We start from the raw sequence: 16,520 nt of genomic DNA on the forward strand, positions 1-16,520 counted from the left end.
GTCCTTTTCTGCAGAACTTCTACTTAGCTGGTTGGTCGCCAGCCTGTAACAATGATTCAGAAATATGTTGCTTTGTTTTATCTCTTGAGCATGTCTGGCCACACACAGTTTTGCATTACCTGTCTTGTGAATAGATAAGAGGTAAAAACAAACACATTACAATGGATTTACCGGTTTGGTATGTTGAACCATAAAGACATTGAACTAAAAATACATGCTAAATAGATGTAATTATATGTGAACAACAGACTCTTTAATAATTGCTGTCCTTCTTGTTAAACAGCCCAGTTGCATCAGTGAGTTGGGTCCGCCAGGTCGCAGCTCTTTGGATAGCGTGGAGATGGCATATGCCCGGCAAGTGAGTATGCTGGAAGTAGTTAAGTTCATTGCTGATGTGTCTTAGCCACAATGAACATGGGAGAACAAAACAGGAAGCAGCCCGAGTGAGAGGTTGACATGAGACAGACATGAGAGCACCTTGCCATTATTAAAATGCTGTCTCAAAAAGACAAGATAATTAGCCTGACTTTTTTTCATTAATGTGCTTCTCTATCTACTGCACTGTTTGCATCTAAAGGTGATGCTGATACTAGATATTTCATGGTTATATAGTAAATGGAAATTATTTTATCCTTTTTATATGAGACTTTCCGAACTTATCTTAAAATGTAAAAGTATTAAAAAAAATACTCTGCATTAGAAACACTTGAGAAGATATTAAATCTGTTCATAACCATAACCAGTTAATTCCATTTTTTATTCAAAGACAAGGGTTCTGATTTCCAGCAATGTTGGAAGCAAAATAAAAGACAGGGAGTTGATTTTCAGAATTGCACATACAAAACTGTATGCCTAGTTCTTTGTACTGAATTACCAGGATTACATGCATAAATTAGGTATTTGTGCAGACAGATGGCTAGTTAAACATCTGTTTTGCCATTTGTATATGCAGTCATGGTAACTGTGTACAGAATTAGTTACATACTGATAAATGTATTGGTTTTTTTTTTTAAATTGGGGCCAACATACCTCTGTTCACTTAGCATTAGTTCTGATTCTGTTCTACTTGTTAATCCATTAATTAGTTGGCTCTTATCTTCGCTGTGGAGCTACTGTACTAAAACCCCCATAGAATAAGGTTCAAAGCACATTTTAGATTACAGGAAGATCTTCTCTTATTTTTCTGGAATAGATTTAGTTTAATAGCATATGAATATAGAAATCCTTCCAAATTCAGTAAATAAAAAATTATCAGATCCCCTACTGCAAAAACTGAGGATCTGACTTTCAAAGGTACTAATACCTTCAGCTGCTATGAATTCTAATGGAAGGTTAGAGTGCTCAGGACCTCTGAAAATCAGATGATTGTTACATACGTACTGTATCAATATGGTGTCTAAACAAGAAGTCCTGTAGTGCCTTAGGGCCGTGGTCACCAACCAGTAGATTGCGATCTACTGGTAGATCTCGGAGGCGCTAAGAGTAGCTCTTGAGCCCTCTCTGAACTGCGTGCCTGCACAGTACATTTACATTAGATTTCCTCATTTGAGGAGCAGCTACTCACCGAGCAACAGCACAGGTGAGTAGCTGCAAGGAATGGTGAGAATTTGGTTTTTTTAAGTAGCAGTATAAGGATTGGGGATAGCAAGTGATGGAGAGGAGGAGAATAGAGAGGGCGGGGCTTCAAGGAACGGGCGGGGCAGTAGATCTTGACTTGGTCTGTCATTTAAAAAGTGATCTTGGGTATAAAAAGGTTGGAGACCACTGCCTTAGGGCATGTCTACACTAGGAAATTATTTCAAAATAGCTTATTTTTAAATAACTCCTGAAATAACTCTCTTGAAATAGTGTGTCCACACCACAAGAAAGCCTCAAAATTAGTCCGAGGCAGACTCCCTTAATGTGGACATGTTACCTCGAATTAGAGCCCACAGAAGCACTGGGGAGTAATTACTTTGAATGACTCTGGGGAGTAGTTATTTTGAAATAGCAGCAGTGGAGCATCCACACTACCGCTATTTTGAAATAACTATTTCAAAGTTAGTGTTATTCCTTGTGGAAAGCAGGAGTTATTTCAAAATAACCAGCCCGTTATTTTGAAATAATGGGAATGGTAGTGTGGACTTGTTATTTCAAAATAGGTGTAGACCAGGGCTTAGAGACTAACAGATTTAATAGGGCATTAGCTTTCGTGAGTAAAACACACTTCATCAGATAAATTGGAGAGGAAGATGTCTGTATCTCTGTGAGTTTCTTCATGAAGTTGCTGGATTTTTTCTTAATACAGCTAAATGCAATGCCTTGCATGCTGAAAAGTCTAATTCATCTGATGAAGTGGATTTTACCCATGAAAGCTTGTGCACTATTAAATCTATTAGTCTCCTAAGATGCCACAAGACTCCCTATTGTTTTTGCAGATACAGACTAAACACAGCTACACCTCAAACTTTTCAGTATGGTGTCAGTAGCTACTTAATAAAACTACACTGGTGCTCTTTTTAGTACAGATTATAAAATAATTGCTCCATGCGGCAGCCCAGAGCCATTCACAGAAACACAGTGCAGTCTAGTTTAAATGACTGTCTGGTAATGGAATAGTCAAGAGGCCAAGTCCACTGCTGTTGTGGTAGACAGAGGAATGCATTACTACCATAAGAGGCAGTTTGGATGCTGAACATATTTTCTTGTATGTATGCAGGAAATGCTGAGGAGACAGTCTCCAACAGTCCCTTCCAAATGACTTCAAAATTTTCCCAGGGAGGCCTAATTATTCTTTTATGAGGAAAGAAAGGTTTCTGGGATGGGAATGAAGGAAAATATAGCAAAGAAGTAGCTAAAATAACATCAAAGCTTTTAAAAGGGTATTAGGCTCTTAGGGTATGTCTACACTACCCCGCTAGTTCGAACTAGTGGGGGTAATGTAGTCGTCGGCAGTTGCAAATGAAGCCCGGGATTTGAATTTCCCGGGCTTCATTTGCATGAAGCCGGCCGGCGCCATTTTTAAATGCCGGCTAGTTCGGACCCCGTGCCGCGCGGCTACACGCGGCATGGACTAGCTAGTTCGGATTAGGCTTCTAATCCGAACTAGCTGTACGCCTCGTGGAACTAGCCAGCATTTAAAAATGGCGCCGGCCGGCTTCATGCAAATGAAGCCTGGGAAATTCAAATCCCGGGCTTCATTTGCAACTGCGGATGACTACATTACCCCCACTAGTTCGAACTAGCGGGGTAGTGTAGACATACCCTTAAGTCTTTATTCAAGCACCTAAAATCTGAAATCACCTTTGAAAATGGATGTGGTCAAATGAGAGTTTAGAAGCAATTTTTTTTGAAATCTTCATCTAACTTCTATTACGCAAATAATAGAACTGTAATGGAAATTTGTTCTGTTCAATGTATATATTTCTCAGGATGTAAACATTCCAAGAAGAGAGGGCAGTGTAAGAGCAGCTTGGTCAATGTTCAGTGGAATTCACTGCAAGGCAGATAATCTTTTGCAGGAATAGAGGAATGTTAAGGTTCTAGGGTGGTTATGAAAGGAATACTTTTTTTATTGCAACAGTGTTTTATTTAATAAGTTTTTGATGTACAGGTTGCTCTTGGTCAGGGCTATCACACTGCTATCGCTAATGGACTTAATACTATGGTTGCAGAATTCTGTTCCTGTCTCTTCCAAAGAAATGAAAGTGTGCAAAGTGAAGTGTTAGTCTGGCAGTTATATATCTGCCAGCACTTTTCCCTCCTACACTGTAATTACTCTGACATAGCAACCACCGCAAAGCTGTGCTATGCAGAACCTCTGAATAACAGTATCATTCCTGACATTCAGGCAGCTCTGGAGCTCTGTATTTTTGTGGAGGTGCATTTCATGTTGTTGTCCATCTTCCTCATCCCAACACACACACTTTGTGTCCAGAGTAGAAGGCAGTTAATGTGGGAAGAAAACTAGCTGGTGATGCTGAAACTATCCAATTTTGAAGCCTGTTTCAAATTCTGCTACTGTAGCAGGGAGGAGGAATGAACAGTATGCATTGTGAAAATTGCTTACTTTTGAAATGTTTCAGATTTATATTTACAATGAGAAGATAGTGAACGGACATCTGCAGCCTAACCTAGTGGACCTTTGTGTTGCTGTTGCTGAACTGGATGATAAGGTAATGCCAGCAAGTTAACACAGGGAGATGTATGTACTTAAACTGCTTTCAGCTGTGATTTGTAGCCTGCTGACATTTACAAAAATGTACTGATATCACAAGAAAAAATTGCATTGCTTTATAGAAAATACTGAGCCAGGAATGCAATCTTCTTCAGTACAAGCAGGGGCCACGTAGTAAATGCTGGGAGTGAAATTCTGTTTACAGTGAGGTGGGAAAAAATGCCCGGTTGTTTCATTGCCTTGTGATCCTTAGAACAAGTCCTATGGGTCCTGTTGAGTCTTGTTTTAAAAACAGCACCTCCTGATATCCCTGTGTGCCATTTTTTATATGTGTTTTCAAAGAGTTTGTGAATGAAAGGGCTAATCTTCAGATCAGGATTATGGAAAATGTAGGTTGGTCATCAGTAATAATATTGGCTCATGTTTAAACCCAAGCACCAACTAAATAGCCTTGTGGTGGCTTTAAATCAACATTAAATCCAGTTTTCCTGTTTCTCTAGCTCAGCTGGATTGCTATAGCAGACTTGTTGAAATATATTGTCCTGTGCACTTTAATTCATCAAATCTCAGCTTTGTTCCAGATTGTGCCACCTGTCTGGGAAACCTCTTAACCTTTTTGCTTGCCTATGGCAATTTCTAATGGTGCTATTGCAAAATAACATTGCTTTCTGGACTTGCTGTTTTTTCCTGAAAACTGTTATGTAGTATTTCATATTACAGTAACACTTTATGGTTACCATAAGTATCAGGGATACATTGTGCTAGGCATGCTCCAGATCAGGGGTGGGCAATAATTTTTGAGGGGGGGGGCATTCCAAGAATTTGGTAAGTAGTCAAGGGTTGCACTCTTCCATGATATTAATGGAGGAGGTGCAGGATCTGGGAAGGAGGTTGGGTGCAGAAGGGAGCTTGGGGTAGGGCATTGGGATGTAGGAAGGAGTGTAGGGTCTGAGAGAGAATTTGGGTGGAGGGAGTTGTGACCTAGAACAGAGGATTGGGGTGGAGGAAGGAGTGCAGGGTCCAGAAGGATTTTGGGTATGGGTGCAGGGGAGGATTCTGAGCTGAAGGAGGGGTATAGGAAGTGGTGAAAGGTCTAGGAAGGGGTTGTGACCTGGGACTGGGGTGGAGGATTTTGTAAGAAGGGTTGGGTTGTAAGAAGAGAGATTGAATACAAATGTGACTCAAACTATGGGGAACACAGGAAGTTCTAGATCAGTACAAGTGATAGTGACTACTTCCCCGCTTTCCTCCCAATCAAATGCACAGACCGTGGAGATACATGGGAAGAGGACAGGGAAATGAGTAATACTAGAAAGGATACACAATGCAGCGGTTGGCAAACCAGGTGTCCAAAATGTCTTGGCCATCTAACAAACTGAAATGACTTTGAATGTGCACCCGTAATTCAGTTCTCTCAGACTCTGAGGGCTCTGAGCAATTCTGTTCATTTCAAAAGAGGCAACTCAATGAGTTTCAGTGCTTTTGTCACATGGAGGCATTGTGGGAGAAATCCCAAAGTCAATGGCAAAACCTGCATTTATTTCAGTATGGGTCAGGATTTCACCTTACGTGTCTTGCTATTGTAGTAGAGGAGGATTGGTCCAGTGAGGATTGGTAACTTAATCCACATGAACATGAAGTCCTGAGTCATGGAGTCTCAATATTTTTCATAATGTGGACTACATCTGAACAGGGAGAGTCTTGTGGATATGTCCCTCCTGTTTGTGATTTCATAACTTCCCAGGGTAGCTACAGCAATTATTTATCTGAAAACTATGGCTAGGAAAGTGTTTGTTTAGATTGATACAATGACTGGAAACAAAGGAAGCAGACCCAGCACCAAATCCCCAATTAGCTCTCTGAATGCCCCCTAAGGCTACATCTACACAGCAGCGTTAGTTCAGCATAACTGATGTTAATCCAAAATAACATCATCTGCGTCTATACTACAAGCAGTTATTTCAACATAATGTCAAAATAATGTCGAGCTGGGGGACTTTTTACTCCAACTCTTGCAACCCTCATTTCACAAGGAATAAGGGAAGTCAAAGGAAGAGTGCTCTTTCCTGCTGTGCAGACAGCTCCAAAAGCCAAATTAAGCTATATCGACTTAAGCAACTCAATTGACGTAGCTGAAGTTGCGTAGCTTATTTCGGCTTTAGCCTTGCTGTGTACACATGCCTTCAGTCTCAGAGGGGTAGCCATGTTAGTCTGTAACTTTAAAAAACAAAACAAAAAACAACACAACCTTGAAAAACAAAGAGTGGTCCTATAGCACCTTACAGACTAACAACTTTTTTTGTTAGTCTCTAAGGGTACATCTACACTGCATGCTTATTTCGAAATAAGCTATTCTGGAATAGTTATTCTGAAATAGCTTATTTCGAAATAGCACATTTACGCTACAGGGAAGCCTCAAAATTAGACCAAGGAAGGCTTCCATAATGTAGATGTGCTATCTCTGTTTAGAACTCTGGGAGGCACTGGGGAGGAATAACTCAGAATAGCCTTGGTGAGGGACTGTTTTGAAATAGCAGCAGTGGAGCGTTTATACACACCTTATTTCAAAATAACTATTTCAGAATAGGCATTATTCCTCATAGAATGAGGTTTACAGATTTCAGAATAAGCCGTCCGTCATTTCGAAATAACAAAATGGCTGTGTAGATACTCGCATTATTTTGAAATAATGGTGCAGTGTAGATGCACCCTAAGGTGCTACAGGACCACCTGTTGTTTTTAAAGCTTATTTTGAAGGCCACTAGACAGTCATTTATGGACTACTGTCAGGCAAAATCTATGCAGAGAAGTCTGGGAACGCGATTATCAGCCTAACTCTGGCATGTGCACTATCATCTAGACTCATTCAGTCAGGCAGATAGAGACTTACCTTGATGTGTGCTTCTAGTGTTTTCGTTATAAGTCTTGACTAGCTGTAACTTATCCTTTTTTTGTAAAACTATCATACTGCTCAGACTAGGTACATCTCTAATGGCTGTAATAACCACTGTTATATGAACTGGTTCATTTATAGAATATCTCTGATATGTGGGCCATGGTTAAAATAATGACAGATGTGATGCTGATTCCTGCAAGCGATGCGTTGAAAGTCCGGACCAGCATGGAGGTGCGCATGGAATTTGTAAGGCAGGCTCTGCGTTACCTAGAACAAAGGTAAGACAAACATGGGGGAGAAAAGCATCCATGAGAATTCATAAGTAATTACATACAGCAACAACTTTCCTGTGACTCCACTGGTATTTTCAAACTAGATACATGTGCATACTGAAGGTTAGTGATTAAGACAGAAGAACCTAATTCTGTCTTCAGAAATGCCTGTTCCCAATCGTGCAGCTGCTCTGCTGGGCTAAGAGCAGCCAGTGGGGTGGAAAACTATTTCAATTTTGAAAAAATCGTTGAGTCCATTGGGAGTCTGTTCTGAAAATACTCTTTTATTCCTTCCCTGACCCTCTTTATCTACTTGCCACAGTGATGAACAGATGCTGCACATAATGCAACTAATTAAAATAGGTAAATTATCCCTGTCTGAAAAACCAAAGTCTCCCTCTTCCTCATTCCTTTTGGTTTGCTAATGACATAGAGAAACTAGAGCTGAGGGAAGCGGGGAGCATGCTTTGCTGAAAATGTGTATAAATGCAGTTCTGCTTCCCTTTCATGCATTGATACTGAAAATTCTTCTTTACAAAAGAAGTCAGGAAACTGCAGTTCAATTGAAGCATATGAAAATGAAGGGAGAGGGAATTATTTTTATAACTCCATGCCTGTGAAACTATAAAGGGAGCTAGGCCTGTTTTCTCTTGTGTGTGTTTGCAGTAGAAATCTCGCAAAATGTAAGTTTATGTGCTAAGCAAGACTCGTGAACAAACCCGCTTATGCCTAATGATTAGGAAACTGAATGTTTTTCATATGCTTCTCCAAGTTACTATATGAAAACACAGGTAAATCAATAGCCCATATTTTTTGGTTTGCTTTTAAGAAAGAGGGCCAAAAAGTGTCTGATAGAATTTAGGCCAGGCAGGCCAGACACAGATCATTAGTCCCAGCAAATCTCAGCAAGATCTGGAGCATAAATTGTCAGAGCTTGAATAAGGTGCATGCATGGTTGCGTGCATAAAACAACAGCAACAGCAGGTAGAGCAGGGGTGGGCAAAAGGTCCTCTGCAGACTGGATCCGGCCTGCCACGTGGGTTGATCCAGCCTGCAGAGGCCCTGCCACTCCCCTGCCTCCAGGCCAATCAGGGCCTGGGAGTGTGGGGAGCACACGAAGTTTCCTGTCCTGCCCTGCAAGGAGGACGTGGCACTTAGAAGTACCACGCTCTCCTGGAAGGGCGAGAGGAGACTTTGCGTGCTTCCCCACCCCCAAGCCATGATTAGCCTGGGGGCAGAAGGAGGAGTGCACAAAGTCTTCCCCCATCCACAGGGGCATGGGCACTTAGGAGGAACCTCTGGGAAAGAGGGGGCAAAAGCACTCCGTCACCCCCAGACCAATCATGGTCTGTGGGTGGGAAAGCAGGGAATATCCTGGCCCCGCCTCTTCCACTTGAGGCCCTGTCCCTTGCAGCGCAGCTTGGGGCCACTTCAAAAATTTCTGAAGTGGCCCCCTACAAAAAAATTATTGCCCACCCCTGAGGTAGAGTGTCCACAGAGTTAGGATTCATTGCAAGAGTCTGTTGTGCTTGGAGCATTACAGAATCTGAACTGTTCATTGCATGCATAGTCACAGAGCCACGTGAATGTCCTTCCTGCCAGTAACTGCCATCATCATGTTACAGTAAAACTCTGATAGTCCGGCATCCAACTGTTTGGCACTCCTGATACTCCGGCATCAAAATGCCAAGCGTTCCTGACCAGCTGATTAAAAAGCCTGCCGCTCAGCACAGGTGCTGGCTCTAACCAGAGGGAGCATAAGGTTGGGGAAGGGGGAGAGGGAGTAGGATCGTGTTACAGTATGGAAAAGAGTGTTTTGCTTCAGAGAAGGGGAGAAGGGACGGGGAGGGGGAGGAAGATCAGGTTACAGCAGGGAGGAGCTTCGAAGAGGAAAGGGGAGGGGAGAGGGAGGGAGATTGTGTCCTGGCCAGCTGTTAAGCCGTGCAGCTGTACCAGACCTCCTGATTCTCTGGCAAATCTGATAATCCGGCACCACCTATGTCCAAAAGATGCCGGATTATCGGAAGTCTACTGTACCTGGAAAGTATGATAGTGGAGAGCAAACAATAGACAGAACCTTACATCAGTTTTTTGGGGGGAGAGCTAAGGCAGTGGGCCCTGAAACAGTATGTTGAGATAAGATGTTTTCCCTTCCCATCATCACATCCTCCTGACTATGAAGAGTTGAAAACTCATCAGCACACTGTCGCTCATTATCACTCATGAGCTTCCTGACAGCAAACCCATCTATTTCCAGATGAATTGACTAATACAAAGACTCCTCTGCACAACAGGTCAATTTGTGTCTTCACTCAATTCACTGAGTATCCAACGTGATCACAGCCACATTGATTGCAAACACAAAGCAGACATGCAGTTGCATATACATTTTTTCTTGGACAGTTTTTGAAATGAGGCCCTTCAGTCTGTTTATTTTTAAAACCCAGTCACATGCTGTGCAGCATTCATTTTTATTTGCCATACATTGGCCTTCTCTGCTTCAGTTGTCACACCCCCTCACGCTTCAGGTGTGCCTTTGGTAAATTTAAGTCACTAACAGCTGGCCTTGTGTCTGGTTACTTACAGTAGACATCTGTAGTCTTAAACCCTGCAGAGCACATACTTAAGTATAACTCTAGACATCCTACCAGGTGATATGAAACTTTAGTAGATCTAGCATAGCTTTTCACACATGTATTTTACTCTCATGTATTAATCTTCTAACTTGGTTTTCTGTAGCTCACACACTAAGTAAAAGGCTGTTGAATTTCATTAGTTCATTATTGGCTGAAGGAAAAAAGTGGGAGTCATCTGTCCCTGCCATCCTTATAATGTTGCTACAGTTTTTTAACTCCTTTTCCAGCCTGTTCCCTGTAGTTTCAGTACATGGATAATTTATTAGCTCACATTGGTGAATTACTTTCCCTGTTCCCTGAACAAGGGTGTTCTCAGATCCATTTTCTGCATATAGAGATTTTGCATCTAAATTCCCTTTTCTCTTGTAGTTCCCTTATGGTAAGTCGATGTCTCTGAAGTGTATTGTTAAGGCCTTACTTAATTCATGGTATTGTGGAAACTGGAGCTCCTGCAATTTCCACAAGGCTTCCCTTGCAGTTTTGATTTTTAATTAGCTTGCTTTGTGTATTCCACAATTTTACATACATTTTGTGGTTTGTAACACACACTTTCCCTCCCATAAGTCTAGTACATGTTGGACCTCCCTGTGGCACCTGCGGGACCTGACTGGTCCCAGACAAGGGAGTTTGCTGGAGGGGAGATCTGGAGGGAAGGAGTGGCACCAGCCTCTCTGCTGGGTTCCTCTCCCCAGCCACCTGGGCTCCTTTTCCCAGCCTTCTGCCTCCACAAGCTTCAGCAGTCCCATTGGAGCTCCTGGTGGCCCTGTTGGCCTCGCAGCAGCCCCGCCACCCCACTGGAGCTCCCGGCAGCTCTGCTGGCTGCGGGCTCCACTGCCCCATAAACTCCCCCTCTGCCTTCCCTGCCCTGCCGTCTGTTGGCTCTAGAGCCCCACTAACTCTGCTGCCCTGCTGGCTCCACTCCAAGCCGCCAGCAACTTCTGCCCCTGGGGCGTTCTCATCTTGCAACATCTGTGGGCCTACCTGACCATGGCTGTTTCTGAACCATAGAGTCCCAGTCAACCTGTAGTATTTATCTGAGCTGATTAGCTACTATGATATAGTTACAGGAAAATGTCTGGTTATCAAAAAAAATTAAATTATCAGATGTAACATAATGCACAAATGTTTTTATTGTTCCAGCAAATATTTTTTTCAACAAATAGGTTTTCACTGGCTTTTTCAAATTACTGTAGTTAATGTAGGTTCATTATTACCTTTCCATAATTTTACATGTCTTGTCCACAACTCAGCCACAATTATTTGACAATCATCCTGCAATTCATAGTGCCTTATTTATCATTTCTCCATTACAGAGATTGTGAGTACAGGCATATGGGATCTTAAATGTTATTTTATGCTAGTTAACATAATGAGAAGAAAATAGTTTTTGCTAGCATGAGAAGTGAACTGTGAAATTCAAAATGTACAATTTCTCAAATGATTTCCACCTAGAAACATCTGGATTAAGGAACTTAACTCCATGGATCATGTTGTCCCTATGATAGTGTTTGCACATCCAAGTAATACACTCAAAGATAGATGGTTCTGTTAAACAGGAAGTCAGAGGTAAGGTTGCCAGGTGTCCGGTATTGACCCGTACAGGCCGGTATTTTCGCCTCCTGTCTGGTAAAAAACATTCAGAAAATACCAGACACCTAAAATGTCCAGGAACCTGGCAATCCTACGACACACTCAGCAACTGGGCCCAGCCCCTGGCCCCCATGCTTATCTGGTTCTGCAGGGAAGCTCCCTTCTGGCTGGACCAAGAAAACAAGATGGCGGCCAGCAAAAAGACTGAAGACCTGACCAAGGGGAAGCAATGCCTTCCCTGGGTCTTAGTGCTCAATCTCTCCTCTTCCTATCCCTAGTCTGACTTTGCACACACTTAAAGGGGCCATGCTGTTTTAATGCTATTTTATTTTATTTATTTATTTATTTATTTTTGCTTAGCTCTTGGGGTCCTTTTTTTTTCTCAACAACTTTGGTCTCTCTCCCCCCCCCCCTTTTTTTCCCCTCAACAGATTTTTTTCCCTAGTGTTTTTTTTGGGGGGGGGAGGTTGGTATTTTGGGTTAAACCATCTGGCAACCCTAGTCAGAGACTTTTTGCAGAGGTTGTGTTTTACTTTATTAAATTGCTTTCTTACAGTTATAAGGATTATACTTTGGTGACGGTTTTTGGAAACTTACACCAGGCTCAATTGGGTGGCGTACCTGGGACTTACCAACTAGTCCGCAGCTTCCTTAATATCAAGCTCCCAGCACCTGTCCCCGGTCTACAGGTATGTGCGCTACCGTTACTAATACAGCTAAAATGCTGTACACCTCTTCACACTAGTGTAGGCATGATGCCAACACAACCCACTGATGATTTTATTTTATATAGATTGCATTATGAAGTGCTCTTTTTTTCCTTTGCTGAATAACAGTAACAGTTCATTGGTATAATAGAGTATATAATCATTAGGCACAAGCGGACTTGCTTTAGAAACAGTTACCAAATGGTGATTTTTCTATATTTAAGCCTTAGAATTATGAATGTTTGTCTTAAAAGAGCATTCAAATTTATTAAACTGTATAAAATAGAAAAATCACCCAGCTGTCGTTTTAAAGGGCTAAATTTAAACACAGAAAAAGCAGTCGTCTTTTTGCTGCTTCAGATTGCAGGTGCAAGTAATTGTGGGCATGACTTTGCACTAATAGTGCTGTGGTGGCACAGTTGCTGCTACTGCAATGTCTAACCACTGAAACCGAAACCCAGGCAGAAATCAAGTATTTAACAATCTAACCAAAGCCATTTCCAACTATTGTGCCAACGGTTGCCTGCCCTGCAAAATTATAGGTGCAAATAGGGAGGCTGGGTTGAAATCCTGTCAAAAATATTAGATAAAAGATTTGCAAATACAGGTTGAAGCTCTCTAATCCAGGACTTTCTTGTCCAGAAACAACTGTCATCCGGAATGTTTTTAGCTAGCTGGATGTCCACTTTTCAAGGATGTGGCCAAGTTTCTCTCAGTCCCATAAAGTTTGATTACAGCCATAAGTCCTAACTCTCAGTGTTCTGTGCTGTTATTTCCCACACAATGTCCTCTAACAGCCCAGTGAGCAGTGGAAATGTTGGTAATGCTGCTAGATAAATATTGACCTCCAAACGTCCAGAAAATTCTCTCCTTCGGAACCAGTCAGATCCCAAGGGTGCCGGACTAGAGATGTTCAACCTGTACAAACAATTGAACCCAAATACACTTGAACCTCTTGAATCCAACAACCCTGGGTAACAGTGTATGCCAGGCATTGCAAGGTCTGGTCATGAGGGGGTGGCAGTGGGGCTCATGGAGGCTGCCAGCAGCATAAAATCATCTTATGATTGGATGAGCTTAGAACATCACTTATTATAATAAATAAAAATATGTATTCTTTCCATCACCAAGCCCATCTGGGCTTTTGTGCCTGTTGTTCTAACCTGAATTGCACGGGCTCGAGGATGTGGTGATCTTAGCTGAGGAGTATTTCTGTAGAAAGGTACAAAAAGCAGTTCAGTGGAGCAATTGGAGAGATACTGAATGCTTCTGTTTCCTGTGAGAGAGAGAGAGACAATGGGTGAGGTAATGCCTTTTATTGGACCAACTTCTGGTGATGAGAAACTCAAGCATGGTCCAATAAAAGATATGACCTCACTCACTCTGTCTTTCTAATATCCTGGGACTGATGCAGCTCTAATAATTCTGTTGCCTATAGGTAGACAGATGAGGCCTGACCAGTTCCAGGCCTAGAAATGCCAAATAAATAGTGAGTAAAGAGGGCAATTCTGTATCCAGAACTCTGTTACGGACTCAAATCCCACTCTTGCTCCCTTCCCACTGATTCCCTTTGTTGCTGTGATGTTATGCAGCTGGAAGGCAGAGTAATTTCCCTCACAGCCCTTCAGAGTGCCCACAGGAATGTATTAACTGCCAACTGCCCAATTGTCCTCTTCTGCTTGTTCCATTGGGACTAAGCAAGTCACTACTTATGTGATTGGGTGTCTCATATCTGGCTGGTTTGTGATTTTCCCCAGCAAAGTACAAGTCCCAGGAAGAAATGTACAGATGCTGCTAGTATGATTTAAGAGTTCACACCCAGAGAAGAAAATGTGGGAGAGAGGGAGCTTAAAAGCAGGATGTTATTTAATAGCCACAGGCATGCACAGATTTTCTGGAACTTACATCAGATGGCCCTCATCCTGTATTTTTGTTACACAAATTGAATTCTGCCTGAAGTCAATGGAGAATTGAGTATATGAGAGAACTTGAGTATTTTGCTGGAACAAAATAAACAAGATGGCTTGGTGCGTGTAAAGAAAAATAAATCAAAATATAGAATCATAAGGTTAGAAGAGACCTCAGGAGGTCTTCAAGTCCAACCTCCTGCTAAAAGCAGGATCAATCCCAACTAAATTATCCCATCCAGGGCCTTGTCAAGCCAGGACTTAAAAACCTCTAGAAATGGAGATTCTACCATCTCCCTAGATAACCCATTCCAGTGCTTCACCACCCTCCTAGTGAAATAGTTTTTCCTAGTATCCAACTTAGAACTCCCCCACTGCAACTTGAGACCATTTTGCATATTGTGCAAGCTATTATTCTATTCTTAAAATCTTTCTTTATTTTCAGGATGGAGAGGTGGAAGGCCATCCTGTTTGGGCATTGATTTACTATTGCATGCGCTGTGGAGATTTAATCGCAGCTTTGCACGTGGTGAATCGGGCACAGCACCAACTGGGGGAGTTTAAAACCTGGTTCCAGGAGTATATACACAGTAAAGATAAAAGGTATTGTGAGCTCTGAAAAATCTATATGTAATGAAGAATTGCTGTGGAGTAAAGTTAATGCTTTGGGAGGAAAATGAAACCCTGATGTTTCTTCTCGTGAATATGGTTGGCTATTATGTGTATTGCCTAACTTATACCAGTGTTTCTCAAAGTCGTCCTCAGATTCACACTGAGAAACCTGCTAACTGGTCACTCTGGTTTGTTTCCTTACTAGCTCTGCAGACTCATGACTCCCATTGGCTCCAGGCAACCAGAGCTGGTGGGAGCTGCAAGGTTGTGTGGCTGCGGAGCTGGTAAATAAACAAACCAGATTGGCCAGTTAGCAGGTTTCTGTGAGTGAATCCACAGACCACTTTGAGAAACACTGATTTACACAAAAGAAGTTTTCGCATTTTTAATTCATGGCTTTGAAGTCTAGAAATCGAGAGAGATTGAAAATATGCAGGAATTTGCATTTCAAAACTAATTTAGTAGTTATAGCTTCAATTATTTTAATGGATGATCCATTTTCTGTATCAGGGTAGGATATTGGACCTAATAGATCAAAGAGCTGAGCTATCATATATCCTATATTTTACTCTTTGCAGTGATTGTTTTCACACAACTAGCTATGTAGCGAAGGAAACTGGTATTTTTTACAGAATAAACTGGGCCATTTAAAGGGACTGAAGCCTCAGATCTGATCTATGCCTGTTCTTCTCAGCTACTCACTACTCCATCATTTCACAGAGTACAGGTGACTTAGAGCTCGTCCTGCTGGAATCTGTGAGAATTAACTGTTCTCCATGAGCAGGGAACACAGAGTCACTCTTACCAGTGGTTGAGGTGCTGTCCAGGACCTGGAGAATTGAGGGTTCGGGTCAGCGACACCATGAGCACTTGAGCCCTTTAGGGTATGTCTACACTGCAGCTAACACCCACAGCTGCCCTGTGGCAGCTAACTTGTGCTTGCAGGGCTTGGGTCACAGGGCTATTGCATTGCAGTGTAGACTTCTGGGCTCAGGCGGGAGCCTGGGTCCAACCTTGCAGCGTCCTAGAGCCTAGGCTCCTGCCAGAGCTCTACACCAGTGTTTTATAGCCCTATAGTCCGACCCCCATGAGCCTAAAAGTTAGCTGGCCCAGGCTGGTTGTGGGTCTTTTATTGCAGTATGGACATACCCTCTGGGTCTCACTTCCCCTTGTGACAGTATGAGTCCTACAAATTAAGATCCCCAGGCCTCCAAATACATTGAGCACAATGGAGGTCATTGTGTGTGTAAAGTTATTCACGTATTTGATTCTTGCAGGATGAAGATCTCAAAGAATAATTATGAAAGATGCTACATAGGCCATTAGTTAAGTTTTTATTTGTTCCTTGCCTAAGGTAGATTGATTTACAAACTACTCTGAAAAGTTAAATCTGAACTAGTGCATATTACTGTTCCAGAAACCTCCATGAAGAATCTATTGTTGTTTCTATGACACATATTTTAATATTATGTGTTATAATTGATGTGTTCTGGCTTTATTACAGTTATAAAAAGGTGCTCTGGCTGCAGACTTGACAAATGAGAATGTTTCATTTTTATTGGTTCAACTCTAGGCTTTTTTCTAAGGAAAACACGTCATACAGCACACTATGGAAATGCTTAATGATAAAGATGAAACCACACTCCTCATGAGTAATGTTTACTCACCTGAGTATTCCTATTGACTGTGTAACTGATAATTACTTAAAAGGTGGTTCCTCCTCAGGCCCAAATAATTGCTATCC

The 16,520-nt window shown here is 42.0% G+C and overlaps 1 protein-coding gene across 3 annotated transcripts in view; it reads left to right on the forward strand.

Annotated features, from left to right (window-relative positions):
* The window catches only part of NUP93 (nucleoporin 93), a 175,532-nt gene that overhangs the window by 126,149 nt on the left and 32,863 nt on the right, over positions 1-16,520 (forward strand). For all 3 annotated transcript variants that reach the window (XM_075940391.2, XM_006114732.5, XM_075940393.2), the window contains 5 exons: positions 284-358; positions 4,065-4,154; positions 7,191-7,330; positions 12,107-12,239; positions 14,610-14,767. In XM_075940391.2, the coding sequence (XP_075796506.2) occupies positions 284-358; positions 4,065-4,154; positions 7,191-7,330; positions 12,107-12,239; positions 14,610-14,767 (596 nt within the window). The remainder of the gene's footprint in view (positions 1-283; positions 359-4,064; positions 4,155-7,190; positions 7,331-12,106; positions 12,240-14,609; positions 14,768-16,520) is intronic.

Source organism: Pelodiscus sinensis, chromosome 12, assembly GCF_052426305.1.
Source record: "Pelodiscus sinensis isolate ZL-2025 chromosome 12, ASM5242630v1, whole genome shotgun sequence".
NCBI lineage: Eukaryota > Metazoa > Chordata > Testudines > Trionychidae > Pelodiscus > Pelodiscus sinensis.